This window comes from Xyrauchen texanus, chromosome 36, assembly GCF_025860055.1.
Source record: "Xyrauchen texanus isolate HMW12.3.18 chromosome 36, RBS_HiC_50CHRs, whole genome shotgun sequence".
Taxonomy (NCBI): domain Eukaryota; kingdom Metazoa; phylum Chordata; class Actinopteri; order Cypriniformes; family Catostomidae; genus Xyrauchen; species Xyrauchen texanus.
In genome coordinates, this window is record NC_068311.1 from 23,804,561 (window position 1) to 23,819,157 (window position 14,597).

The 14,597-nt window shown below is 43.7% G+C and overlaps 1 protein-coding gene across 1 annotated transcript; it reads right to left on the reverse strand.

Annotated features, from left to right (window-relative positions):
• Positions 1 to 2,457: 2,457 nt before the first annotated feature.
• On the reverse strand, positions 2,458 to 13,328 carry LOC127629890 (dehydrogenase/reductase SDR family member 11-like). The gene is made up of 8 exons (XM_052107186.1): positions 13,127 to 13,328; positions 12,672 to 12,881; positions 4,811 to 4,905; positions 4,579 to 4,708; positions 4,374 to 4,466; positions 4,223 to 4,288; positions 2,858 to 4,000; positions 2,458 to 2,602 (listed from the first exon to the last, which is right to left on the reverse strand). Exons 1-7 carry the CDS (start codon positions 13,256 to 13,258, stop codon positions 3,959 to 3,961), a joined length of 768 nt encoding a protein of 255 aa, XP_051963146.1. The 5' UTR covers positions 13,259 to 13,328; the 3' UTR covers positions 2,458 to 2,602; positions 2,858 to 3,958.
• Positions 13,329 to 14,597: the final 1,269 nt, after the last annotated feature.

Below are 14,597 nucleotides of genomic sequence, written 5' to 3' on the forward strand. Positions count from 1 at the left end.
ACAGTGTCGGTTCTCTTATAGCATGGTTTAAAAAAACATACCTCTGCACCACTGTATGTGGCTTTGTTTTTAATAAATGGTGTGTGTTTAGTGTACTCACAGGTAACCTGATTATATATGGTATTTCCCTCCTCTTACTGTAAAGAAACCAAGCCAAGTATCTGCAGTGCATTGAGTCCATTTAGGATGGCCTTTGTTCTAGCAGGGAGACTTTGGCCTTGCAAGGCCCTTGCTAGGGGACTTACGGCACACAGTAGAAGGGGGTCACATTCTTCTCTAAGGATAATCTGGTTTAGGTGCTTCACACACCCTCCAACTTTAAATGAGTATTGTAACACTCAAATCTTCCATCAGCTGACCCTCACATGCTCTTGTTGGAAGGTGCCTTCGCAGAAACAGTTTGAAGTATGTGTGTGCAGTTAGCATAATATGTATAGGCCCTATTTGATGTAAATGATTTAAGTCACGGTGTTGAGTGTTACAATAATGAATATGGAGTAGCACGTTTTGAATATTCAAAATTAATTAATGCAAAGGTTTTGACATTTATCTTCAGTCAAATAGTGACCCCAAAAAGTATTTGAACACTTAAACCATATTTAAAAATGTATTAATTTTTAATTTTTTTTTTTTAGCTTTTGTTTTAGCTGGTGAAATATCACCTACAACCCTTTCTCATGAAAATGTAAGATTTTCAAAGTAAAAAGGCAATACATATTAGTTGTCTATACTGAAGGGTGACTACCATGGGATTTCCAGTATTCAAATGATGGACCTCCCAATTTTATTCATATTCTGGTCTCAGTTGAACATCACACCATTTTGCATCACCAACTTCCTCCTCTATGACCCTGCTGTACTAAGCATTTTCAGAAAAAGCACATGAAAACAATGTGGAGTCTCATACCAGTGTCCCGGTTCTCAGACAAAGAATAATAATCAAGCATTCAGAGGGTGTAGGCATTATGAAATTATATACATTCCAAAACAGTACAATAGTATCACTTACAAAGTATAAAAGACAATTCATCATTGATTTCACACTGTTACGTGCTGTTACATCATGGAAATAGAGTTAAGAGGACGGGCTCATGTTCCCATGAGAACAAGAGGCTTTTGCTGAGTAACAGCACATTTGTGTTCACATGCTGAGTAGAAATGCAAGGGGTCACCTAAAGACTGCAGAGGCACCAGAATCAATGTGAAAATATGAAGTTTTACAGTAGGTAGGTCCAACATTATATCAGGTGTCTTTATCTATGTACAGTACTTACATTAATAAAGTTAAGCATTTAATATATATATATACACTAATATATATCTATCTATAGAGTAATGTATTTATTGTGTAAAATATGTTATTCTGTGAAACTCTCATGAGATTCACAATTGCTACTTCCAAGATTAAGGTACGGTCAACTGTAAATACAGATGTGCTTTAATGTAGGTACATTGTAATATATGCACTTTGAGTGCATTCGATCGAATACTTTTGTGTGTGTGTGTAAGGACAACTAGATTTTTTGTTAAAAACACCTATAGGGGGTCTAGTATGTATGTCCTGAATAATTGAACTCTTCTAGCAATGTTTGTTTTAAAGTGAAGGGTATGATAATGATTCTGTGCCTCCCGTTGATAGTCATATTTTCTCTTGACACACTGCTACACCAAAACAATGGGTACTTCATGCTTCTCTCACTGCCCTCAAAAACATTTTCGAAACACTTCTGGTTGCTAGGTCATTTTTGTTGAGATGCCAATTATATATTTGGGGTAAACATGGCATTATGATGTTAATGTTCACATCAACCATCAGAATGGGGAAAAATGTGAGTCTCCAAATAAAGTGCTCAGTGAGTGTAGTTTTTTATAAAATAGAGTAAAAAATAAATCAACACAAGTTTTTCTGTCCACAGCTTTCAATGCTAGCGGTACTTTCATTACTTTATTCAACAGTTTTCACTCTTGATTTCAAAGAAAACTAGAACAGGTAAGAAGATTTTTGATAATTTCATCACATACATTTTAAGAAGAAAGAACATGTAGAGTTTTAAATTTAGAGTTATTTTAAATGCACAAACTGGGTCATTATCAGGGCTATAATGACTTATAAAAATTACATTCATTGTCATGGATATAACTGCACTGTCGATCCTTTTTTCAAAATTAAACTACATCTATGTACAATAAAAGAGATAAAGCTAAATGTAACAGTTATGAGGCACGTGAAGTCAAAAAGGATTTAAACAAGAAACCTCAGATTTACTTAAAACTGTTTGTGCATTCTGAAGTTTTGATTTAAAAAGGCACAAAGTTAGCAAAAGTATTTATGTCAACTGTTCAAATTCTAATTTCAGTCCTTCCTACTAACATTTCAACATTAACCGGTATAATAATTATACAATTGTAAATGCATTACACAAGATTTATAAATGTTATTATTTCAAATGATATTACTACATGTCTCATCTCCATAAACTGCATTTTCAAATATGTTTTTACATTTAAGATGATGGTCATGATGTTAGGGACAGTTTGCCCTGTCAATCTGTTCATGCATCTATAACATCTGTTCCACAGGTAGCATCTGAAGTTCTCCAATCTACAAATGCGAAGACAAAATCAAATAAATAATAATATTTAAGCATTAAATACATTTTCAATCTAGAAAAATAAGAAAAACATTTACATGTTTTGAATTTTCTTTTCTTCCGAGAATTACAGGAAAGTTATGAATAACAAAGTATAACAGCAAAACGAAAAGAAGACGTGGTAAATTAAACAATTTATATACAGCATGTAACCCAAACCCCCACTTAAAAAAAAATACAAATCTTTCAGAGACACGGTACATCACCTCTATTTGTTGCAGGTTTCTGGCACAGCTGACCACTTTCATACCATGCTGGACAAGAGACTTTGCGATTTTAGCTCCAATTCCCACTGAAGCACCAGTGACAAGAGCAACTCTGCCTTTCCAACGATCCATAAATTACGCTCAGTTCCAACAGATCAACAGCGAACAGTTTGCAGTGATCTGTTATGCAACCCCTCCTCTGCCAATGAATACTCACTGAGATTCTAGCCAACAGCGATGCACTTCCTATTCTGCTAATTATTCCAGCCATGACAGCAGTTGGTAAACCCTGTCAGAAAGTGTTTCAATTTAAGTTCATCTCTACATTTCACCCTTAGTATTTGCACACGGCCCATTTACAGTATGTGACTTTTACCTTAGTGCAATACTTATGAAAGACTTCAGGATCTGGATAAGCGTAAGTGTTTGTGAGGTAATAAAATGTATTAAGGTTTTGTTTTATTAATCTTTTTCTTTTTACAATAAATACTGTCAGTTCTCTATTCAACAGTTGGCACTTTTGAAGAAAACCAGAAAGTGCTATTTAGCAGTTTCATTAAATACACTTGAAGGAGAAAAGCCTATTTAAACTGTCTATGCTACTGAAGAGCTGTTTTTTTAGGCACAGATTGGTTACACCCTTGGGTATAAATGCAATGTCAATGGTGACCCTCAACAGAAAATCCTTTTTTCAGAAAATGTTTGTTGCGAGGCAAATTCAGAGCTGATGTTACATTTGTATAAAGAAGAAACACGTTTCCACTTCACTCATTCTTTGTTTGCATTTAAACATTTGTGATGTAAAGCATAAACATTTTTACAGATTCTTCATTCCCATTGTAATTTTGCATTTTAAATTCATTACAACACTGGAAAAAGCCAATACACAGTAGTGTTCTGATTATGAGCCATTTGCATTTCATTAAAAATTGCATTTCAAAAGATTTAGACTTGATAATTATTGTTTACAACAAAGTAAGATTATACGGAGACAGTCTTGTCATTATTGACAATTCAATTTATAATATAGTAATATGCCTGTGAGTCTTTATAATGATGATCAAGATGCTGCAGGTGCTTTATACTGTTTTTCTGCTCCGGTTATGTCAACTGTTCCACAGGCCTCATCTGAATGTCACCAACCTACAGAAGGTGAAAAAAAACAATCGTAATTATTAAATGATCAACTTTCTAACTGGACAAACACACGGCAGAAAATTCCCACTGCAGCTCAAATTGACATCTTTGTAAATGAACACTTACCGACATGGTTAGATATTTAAATCGACAGATCTTTTTTTGTCCCAGCCAATTAAATAACAAAATAAATACTGAATCAAATCAATACTGTTTGACCATGGTTACCTGGACGTGAGGAGGAGCACTAAGGACATACACCACAGCGCTGGCAATGTCATCTGCTTCTAAACACTGTAAATAAAAACATTTTATATTTTAAGAAGTAAACAATAACCCACAACATGTTCTAAAAAGAAAAATCATTATGTGTCTTTACCTTTATACTTTTATAGGTGGCAGCAGCTCTTTCTGGGTCGTGACTAAGGAGCCGGAAGGCAAACTGTGTCTCCACTAAACCAGGAGATATACACTATTAAAGAAGGAGCTTTATTAGTGACATAATAGTCTTTTGGACATGTTTTATTATATTGATCATGTTATTTTAAAGTCTTAATTGAAAACAGCTGTTGTTTTGCGCTTACTGTGGCACGTATGTGGGTCTTGGCTTCCCGTAACTCTTGCCGCAAGCCCTCTGTGAGAGCAGTCACAGCATATTTGGTAGCAGTGTAGAAGTGTACATCAGCATTGTGCACGACTCTGTGTCCACACATGCTGTAATATATATTTTAAGGTATTTAATTGTTTGGTGCCTGGGCACAAACATGAATGCAGGTTAAAAAAAAAATAAAGAAATCCAATAAAACATTTCTGTACCTGTTTATATTAATGATATGGCCATCATCAACATTTCTCTCTTTCATGGACTGGTAAGCCTCACGGGTGCACACTGACAGTCCAATGATATTCACCTGCAAAATGTGACATTTTTGAATCTTGAATTTTCTCCCATTTAAATATGTATTCCCTGTTGTACTTATTTACAGTACAGTGTCATCTGGTAAATTTAAACAGCTGGTTTTGATTGAACAAGTTACTTACTGCAGTCAAAATAAATGCAAAAACAACATCATTTTTATAAGAAACGCTGAAAAGGTTACTGTCACTTTAAGGGGTCAACGAGCGGCTCATAGTGATCCGCTTCAGCAAACTTGAGAATCTCTGGGTTTCTTTAGCACATTCATGCTGCGTGAGATTAAAATGTATATTTATTTTGTACTTTTTATCTGACTGTAATTATCAGAAAGGATATTAACACATATTATTCAATGAAAGTGGAGTGCGCCTCATCTTTGATGGACACATTACAATCCGCTTTAATATCAAGCACTTTTCATCAAACAATGCGATTTTCCAGGTATTCCAGTTCTTAAAAGTTCTAAAAGCTGCATTCAAGCACTTTTAGGACCTTGTGTGAACCTGTAAACAGTGTAGAAAAAAACCCAGTAGAGGTAAAATCAAGTGATAGAGAGATTGTGATGTTTGACGGGTCATTTCATTTATGATCACATGGACAGAAAACAATGTAGCAAATTTTGAAATATTGAGTTGCGCCACAATATGGTTTGTCATTTTTTTGGTTTGCGATAAATTGAAATTCTGTATATATCGTCCCATCCCTATGGAAAACTGTAAACACTGTGTCTCTGTGGCACTATAAAAATTCCTGTGTTTGTTGAGTGACCCGCTTAAACCTGACCCAACAACGTTATACAAACAATGGGGTGAGTTGGGGGTGAGACTATCTGACTGTTTGAACAAAAGCAGACGAGGGTCGTGTTCGGAACGTTTTGTAAATATTTTATTTTTGTATTTTTTTCAATTCCATTTTGTGGTGCTAATGTTACAGGAATTACATTCTTCAGCTTTACAAAAAGCCCAAATCTCCAATAATCTTTCAGAAATAAGGAGTTTCAACATCACAAACCGCATTGTTTGTAAACAGTAACTTCATCTATGGAAATAAAGAAAGTGGAGCTCATGTGATCTGTCTCTTGTGAGATACTGTAGTCGAGTGCAGGCAAACGTCTAGGTTACGAATGTAACCTCCGTTCCCCGATGGAGAGAACGAGACGTTGTGTCGGAGAAGCGACACTAGGGGTCTCTCTTGAGCCACCGAATATACCTCTGATCTATGAAAAAAGGCCAATGAGAATTTGGCAGCTAGTATTTGCATACCCCGCCCCCGGACATACGGGTACAAAGGCGAGGCAAATACTAGAGTTCATTCAAGATTTTTCTGAGGAGCCGGAAATGGTCCGGCCACTACAGCTCAGCTCAGTGTTTACCTCGGCTCAGCGACGTGGCCGTGAAGGACACAACGTCTCGTTCCCTCCATCGGGGAACGGAGGTTACATTCGTAACCTAGACGTACACCTTCTGTAGCTCTCTCCACGTTGTGTCGGAGAAGCGACACTAGGGGTCCAATTTAAATTACGCCATGCGCTGAGCCATGTACGTGGTCTGACACAGGAGCGGGCAGGTGTTTTTTTATGTGCCAGACGACCAGCTGTATCAGACTACACGTACCCTTCCCCAATGTCCCACAAAAGTCGTCGGAATTCTTTTGGTTACCCTGACAGGGGAACAAGGCGACGCTTGCCAACCTGGGAACGGGCCAAGCCTGGCTGGGCCTCTTTTCTCTCTATGTTTCTCGCATAGAGCAATAGACAGCCGGGGCCCTTACACGCACTGAGGGAAGGGGGCCTTACCCAATTTCCTATTCTTTCAGGGGGAAAAGACCCTGCGGAGACCACCCCTACCCAGCTGGGGAGGTAAGGTGGTGAATACATCACATGTGTTTTTAGGCGACACGTGGAAGTGGCGCGGTGGTAGATCCAGCCTCAGCGAGGGGGGAGTTGCTACACACGGCGACCGAAGGGCAGCCGGAACTTACCCAAGGAAAACGCGGGTCCGCTCGTAAGGGGACCGTATCGCGGAAAATACACACAGGGGGAGTCCGCGTAGGAGTCCTCACCCTGTGGAGCACCTATTCCAGTACAGGGTAGATTTGAGTACCCACAGTGGATTGGGTCGGCAAGTTCCTCCGCCGAACTGCGGACCCATGAGGGCTAGGGAGGAATCGACCAGGGATTCGAGTTGAGTGAAATCTCCTGGGAAAAAAGACACACAGTTTTACCTCAAGCGAGGGAAAGGGCGTATATGCAAGCGATTCACCCGGTCAGCCCATCAGCGTGTTACCGAGTTCTACTGGCTCGGACCTGAGAAAACACGGGATGAAACTGACTCAACCCTGAGATTATAGTATCTCGTAAAGGTGTTGGGTGTCGCCCAACCCGCTGCTCTACAAATGTCTGCCAGGGAGGTACCCCTGGCCAGTGCCCACGAGGACGCAACACTCCTTGTCGAGTGAGCTCGGACCCGCAAAGGGGGGGGGCACGGCCTGAGTGTGATAAGCCAGAGAAATGGCATCTACTACCCAGTGGGAAAGCCTCTGTTTGGAGACAGCGTTTCCTTTCCGCTGTCCCCCAAAGCATACAAAGAGCTGCTCAGAGTGTCTAAAGCTCTGCGTGCGGTCCAGATAGGTACACAAAGCACGTACCGGACACAGCAACGACGGGGCTGGGTCTGCCTCCTCCCGGGGCAGCGCTTGCAGGTTCACTACCTGGTCTCTGAAGGGCGTGGTAGGAACCTTGGGCACGTAGCCCGGTCGCGGTCTTAGGATCACATGAGTGTCTGCCGGACCGAACTCCAGGCAAGTGTCGCTGACAGAGAATGCTTGCAGGTCCCCGACCCTCTTGATGGAGGCGAGCGCGATCAGCAGGGCAGTCTTAAGAGAAAGGGCCCTGAGTCCAACTGATTCTAGCGGCTCAAAGGGAGGTCTCTGGAGGCCCGCGAGGACTACCGAGAGGTCCCAGGAGGGGAACAGGCTTGGCCGGGAGGGATTTAACCTCCGGGCGCCTCTTAAGAACCTGATGATTAAGTCGTGCTTACCAAGGGACTTGCCATCTACTGCGTTGTGGTGGGCCGCGATAGCAGCAACATACACCTTCAAGGTGGACGGGGACAGCCTCCCCTCCAACCCCTCCTGCAGGAATAGGAGCACTGACCTAACTGCACACCTCTGTGGGTCTTCAGCCCGGGAAGAACACCAATTTGCGAACAAGCGCCAATTCAGTGCGTAGAGCTGCCTGGTGGAAGGGGCTCTGGCTTGGTTGATCGTGTCTACGACAGTAGGTGGTAGGCCAGCTAGATCTTCCGCTTCCCGTCCAGGGACCAGACGTGGAGTTTCCAGAGGTCTGGATGTGGATGCCAGAGCGTGCCCTGCCCCTGAGAAAGAAGATCATTCCCCTGAGGAAGTCGCCAGGGAGGGGCTGTAGCGAGGAGTACGAGGTCCGAGAACCAGGCCCGGTTGGGCCAGTATGGAGCCACTAGTGTGACTTGCTCCTCATCCTCCCTGACCTTGCACAGCACCTGTGCAAGAAGGCTCACTGGGGGAAATGCGTACTTGTGCAGCCCCGTGGGCCAGCTGTGTGCCAGCTGCGTCTGCCCCGAGGGGAGCCTCTGTCCGGCCATACCAGAGCGGGCAGTGGGAGGTCTCTCGGGAGGCAAGCAGGTCTACCTGGGCCTTGCCGAATCGTTCCCAAATCAGCTGAACCGACTGGGGGTGAAGCCTCCACTCTCCACTGGGCAAGCGTTGTCGTGACAGCGCGTCCGCTACCACATTGAGTTTGCCGGGGATGTGAGTGGCACGCAGCGTCCGGAGTCGCTGCTGGCTCCAAAGGAGGAGACGACGGGCGAGTCGTGACATGTGGCGGGAGCGTACGCCGCCTTGCCGATTTATGTACGCTACCGCAGTGGTGCTGTCTGACCTGATTAGGACATGTTTGTCTCGATTTAACGGGAGAAACTGTCACAGGGCAAAGAAAACTGTCAACAACTCTAGGTAATTGATATGACAGCGCAGCGGGGCCCCTCTCCAAAGGCCCGCAGCTGCGTGCCCGTTGCAAACGGTGCCCGTTGCAAACGGTGCCCCAACCCGATTTGGAGGCGTCGGTAGTGACCAGAACGTGTCGGGACACCTGTTGCAGGAAAGCAGAGGTCTGTCCAGGGTTTGAGTGTTTTGCGGCATGCGGGGGTGATTATCACACGGTGCGTGCCGTGGCACCGTGCTCGTCTCGGGACTCGAGTCTGAAGCCAGTGCTGAAGCGGTCTCATATGCATCAACCCCAGCGGCGTGACTGCGGCGGAGGATGCTATATGCTCCAGGAGCCTCTGGAAGAGTTTTAGAGGGACCGTTGTGCCTGGCTTGAACTTTGCGAGGCATTTCAGCACCGACTGTGCACGCTCGTTGGTGAGACGTGCAGACATTGAGACTGAGTCTAACTCCATGCCGAGAAAGGAGATGCTCTGAACCGGAGTGAGCTTGCTCTTTTCGCGGTTGACCTGAAGCCCCAAGCGGCTGAGGTGTTTGAGCACCTGGTCTCTGTGAGCACATAGTAACTCTCGGGAGTGGGCCAGTATGAGGCAGTCGTCAAGGTAGTTGAGTATGCGGATGCCGGCTTCTCGGAGCAGGGCAAGGGCTGCCTCTGCGACTTCCGTGAAGACGCAAGGGGACAGAGACATGCCGAAGGGGAGGACTTTGTACTGAAACGCCTGGCCGTCGAACGCGAACCGTAGGAAGGGTTGGTGTTGCGGCAGAATTGAGACGTGGAAGTACGCGTCCTTCAGGTCTACCGATGCGAACCACTCTAGGTGCTGGACGCATGTTAAGATACACTTTTGCGTGGGCATTTTGAATGGGAGTTTGAGCAGTGCTCGGCTGAAAAAACTCGCAAGTCCAAGATTGGTCGTAAGCCGCCGCCTTTCTTGGGTACAACGAAGTAAGGTCTGTAGAGACCCTTCTCCATTTCGGTTGGGGGGACAGGCCCTATCACGTCTTTGCGCAGGGATTTGGCATGTTCACCGTCTACTGCGGAAATCGCATTGTTTGTTTCTATGCCCGCGAAGAGGGGGGGTGGGGCCTGGCAAACTGAATTGCGTAACCGAGTCGAATGGTCCGGTACAGCCAGCGTGACGGGTTGGGCAGTGAAAGCCAAGCCTCCAAACTCCGTGCTGGGGGTACCAAGGGGACGAGTATTTTGGACGTACCCGGCAGGGGCTTCGCAGCAGGGTGAAGCAGGTAGTGTGGCGTCGGGAGGCAAGGGTGCGTCCCGAGGCTTTGATGCTGAGAACTTGGTTGCTCCGCGCCCGGCAGGGGGCGGGTTCGTGACTGGAGGAGGAGGTCTGGTTGTAGGCGTCCTCTAGACTTGTCAGAACCGGCCGGCCGGGGGACAGTCGTGGGGCTGAAGTCGGACTGTGGCCGCGTCCAGCATGCCGGACTGTTGAGGCCTGGCGGAAAAGTGCCGTGAGAACGGTATTTGCGGGCCAGGTGACCCATGTTTGTTGAGGCGGAGCACCGCCTTTCTTTCTTGAAAGCCGCAGGAGGACGCCCTCGGCGAGCAGACAGGGCATGGACCCTGGCGGCAGGTGTTTGCGGCAGAGTTTGAGAAAGCGTGCTTTGTCTACCTCCTCTACTGCGACCAGGTCCAGTCCATGCGTTTCCGGACCACGAGGGTGGCCATCGCCTGTTCGAGTGCAGTTCCTGCAGCACGTCAAGAACAGGACTACCCAAGTGCAAATTTTGGAGTGCCTTGGCCCAGTGGACTTGCAGGAGGGGGCCATGGCGTGCAGGGGGGAGTGGTCTGCGACCACTCTACCGCCGATGGTAGTGAGAGTGGAGGAGCGAGGAAGCTTGGCTTGCTCAGCTCGTCGTGCACGTCCGGGAAGAAAGGAACCGGGGGGGGGGTGCGAGGCTGTGAGCGGCGCACATGCCCATGGAACCAATCAAATAGTCGTGAGGGGGAGGGGATTTCTCCGGTCCAACCTCACGCTCGCGGTACCCGGGGAAGCATATTGGACCTCTGTGCATCAGGCTCAGACTGGCCGCGCAGACACGGAGGTGGCGGCGCAGACGAGTCATCAACATCAGACGCCGCTGTAATGCTCTCCGATGCAGTGGTGATTATCGTCATCCAATCCTGGGAGCTCTAGGGACCGGCAGGCCAGCCGTGAAGCGGGCCGCACTCATCCCGAGCAAATAGGAGCAAGCAAGCGTGCTAGGGAGGCGGGTGGTTCATGGGGATTTACCCGGCGAACAGGCCCGTCATTGTCCCCAAATAGTCTTCATCGCCCGCGGCGCCTGCCTCAATCCCGTGGGAAAGAGGCGAGGCGGGCGGCTGAAGTGGCTTTCTCTCGTGACAAAAGAAAGCCGGTGACCACAATGCTGTTATGGCTATGTTCTCGCACTGAAAACATAGACCATTCATAAAAAACGCTGCCTGCGTGTAATCGCAACCCAGGTACGCCAGGCAGTTTTTATGACCATCGGAGGTGGGGAGAAATCAACCGCATCCAGAAACTACACAGAGGTGGAAACCAGTCTTTAAAAAGACGCGTCCTGAAAAGGACGTTCAACGCCGCTGTGTATTGCTCTTTTAAACAACTCTTTAGAGTTTGCGCTTCTGCACTGTTGAAGCGCCCAGGGCAACAATGCACAGCCGTGCACAGGATAGGAGAAAGCCGCTGTTATGCGCCGTCAAATCCAACAGCATGCAGATCGTCAGAGGAATACACGGGTGTGTGTAACTCGTAGCAGACAGCATACAAGACCATCGGCTCCGAAGAAAATTTCTGAATGAACTCTAGTATTTGCCTCGCCTTTGTACCCGTATGTCCGGGGGCGGGGTATGCAAATACTAGCTGCCAACTTCTCATTGGCCTTTTTTCATAGATCAGAGGTATATTCGGTGGCTCAAGAGAGACCCCTAGTGTCGCTTCTCCGACACAACGTGGAGAGAGCGACAGAAGGGGAAACAAAGAAGTTAATGTATAGTGTGAGAGATATTACTGTTCTGTTAACGTATAACTAACCCAAACCTTTAAAGACATATCTACAGTGAATTGCTAAATTGTTAATCGATGGTATAGGCTTCTGTTGAAGCCATATTAGTCTGCGTTATTTAAACTTCATTTTTAGAATTTGTGTTTAATAGTGCAGATTTCCTGATGAAGAACTACACTACCCAAGATCATGCAGAGAATGATCCACCAATAGGAGAATCGCCACCAACAGAGAAAGTGCGCTAAATGAGAGCGCCAACTCACACACTGCGTCCAAATATCCATACTTCCCCTTCTATATAGTATGCCAAAAACAGTATGCCATGGGAGTAGAATGTCCAAATCTTTAGTATTCATAAAACTACCCGGATTACATAATATTTCCAAATATTTTAAGATTCTGCCCTACGATGACAAATACATTAGGATTCCTCAAATTTGTCTCAGGCAGCAGAATCGTAAGAAAAATCGCAGTGTGAACTGGGCTTTAGAACTCTTATGAGGGCTTTTAAGAAATGCCTATTGGAAAAATAAATGAATGGGAAAAATACTTCCGGAACCAAGGCTGTTGAAAAAGTAGTTAGACACTGAATCACTTTATACATGTAATTTGTGATCAGATTTGAAAAAGCTAAGGACAGATGAGCAGTCCACCAATACGTCAAGATATCCAGCGGCAACAAACAAACTAGAACCAGGCAAAGTCCAGCAGCAAAGTTGCAGTGTGAATGAGGCGTAAACTGGAAGCTTGTTGTGTATTCCGTGAGTTACTTACATCCATCATAGTCCTCCAGCCACTGGTTTTACCACTTAATATGGGCTCTGGAAGAGCCAAGCCAGCGTTATTGATGCACACGTCAATGCCCTGATGTTGAACTTTGATCGAGGCGAACATGGCTTGTATCTCCTCCTCTACCGACAGATCGCATTTGTATGGAATCAGAGTTCCACTGAATCCACCACTGACACATTCTGCTGATAATTTCTACAACACAAAAGAATACTTTTGAGATTTCAAGGCTTGTTTAAATGCACCACCATTGAGCACTTTCTGTTTACTCTCCTGCCCATATATTTCACTCTTCATCTACTTGTCTATGGATATACTGTATATTTACGATATATTTCTCACAGGCTGGTTATATGCATCATTATACACTAAGTTTTATTTCTCTGCTTTAGCTGCTTAGCTAACTTTTTTGTCAGTTTGTTTGCTGCACGGTACATTACCTCTATTTGTTGCAGGTTTCTGGCACAGCCGACCACTTTCATACCATGCTGGACAAGAGACTTTGCGATTGCAGCCCCGATTCCCACTGAAGCACCAGTGACAAGAGCAACTCTGCCTTTCCAACGATCCATAATGACCGTCTTGTAATGGGGCTTAACTTTTCACTTTGCAGTAATATATCAGCACTGCGAGCTCTTCTCTGTCAATGAATAATCTCGCCAATGAGACTCAATCACTAGTGAGAATCTAGCCAATGAGAGCGCACTTCCTGTTATCCCATGATTCATCATGGGATTCGTCACAATACATTGAAATGCATATTTTGCCATAGAGTAACATTGGTCAATTTGTAAAAAAAAAAATTACAAATGTTTTTTTTTTTTCAAGGGGATGGTGTCTAATATATATGTGTCACTGACAAATAAGGGGATGCCCAATGTGTTCAAATTAGACTAATTTTAAAAATATAGTTTAAAACAGTTTAAAAACAATTCTCAGAAATGTAGTCTTTGTGTCCAATTTGGTTTCATATATTTTTGAAAAACTTTATAACATTTTCTAAAAAATAAATAAATAAACTTTTAAAATTGCCTTGCTGTTACCATCAAATACAAATATTATAATGCTTTCAATGCACCTTGAATACATGAGATTATAATCAACTTAATAATTAATTTCAAAAAAGTTTTCAAACACATTTTTCAAGTTAACAAAATATTGTTTATAAATATTGTGAATTTTTGAGTCAAGAATATCAAGATGTTTTTCAGGGCTCCACCACATGACTTAAACAAAATGTCCCTTTTCATTCAAATGTAAAAAAGAAATATCAGATGTTTTTTAAACTTCACACAGTCTTGAGGGTCTAAAGGTTTCTGCTCTGTTTTGTTTTTTATGGTTAACAACAAAATGGCTACCATGTTGTTTTCACCCAATTACTTTGATTTGGTGGACAAAAGCATTTTTAAATATTAATTATATTTTAGACACAATTTATTTTTATTTTTTTTAAATAACAATAACAGATTATTCTGCACTAGTCATGCCAACATTTATTTTAGCTTTTAATGAGACATTTGACTTTTTTTTTTATTGTCTCTGGATACCACATGACATTTTTTAATTTAAGCCCCAGAAGAAATATCAATCTGATTTTAAACTCAGAAATTGGAAATATGATCATCATAGAGAAGGTGTTTTCAAGTAAATATATTGTGTAAATTGCATTTTTTAATAGGTCAGGACAAAATGAGCATCACTTCATTAACCCTTATTATACATGGCCATAAAATGCACCTTTTACGCTCTGTTATTGTATTTTATGATGAATTCTGTGAAAAGAACCCACGTTATGATCATGAAAAATGTTTTTTTAGATTGCTCGCCCATTTTCACAGGCACATTTTTTCTACTCCAATAAGCAAACTAGTAAAGGAAGTTTGGGCTGTTTCTATGAAGGTGTCATGTATT

What these genes read in the sequence shown, in the direction of transcription:
- LOC127629890 (XM_052107186.1), bottom strand. Translation starts at nt 13,258, where the DNA reads ATGGATCGTTGGAAAGGCAGAGTTGCTCTTGTCACTGGTGCTTCAGTG. An exon ending in GAAACCTGCAACAAATAGAG is followed by an intron (nt 12,882 to 13,126) that starts GTAATGTACCGT and finishes TTTGTGTTGTAG; the next exon opens with AAATTATCAGCAGAATGTGT. An exon ending in CCACCTATAAAAGTATAAAG is followed by an intron (nt 4,289 to 4,373) that starts GTAAAGACACAT and finishes TTTTATTTACAG; the next exon opens with TGTTTAGAAGCAGATGACAT.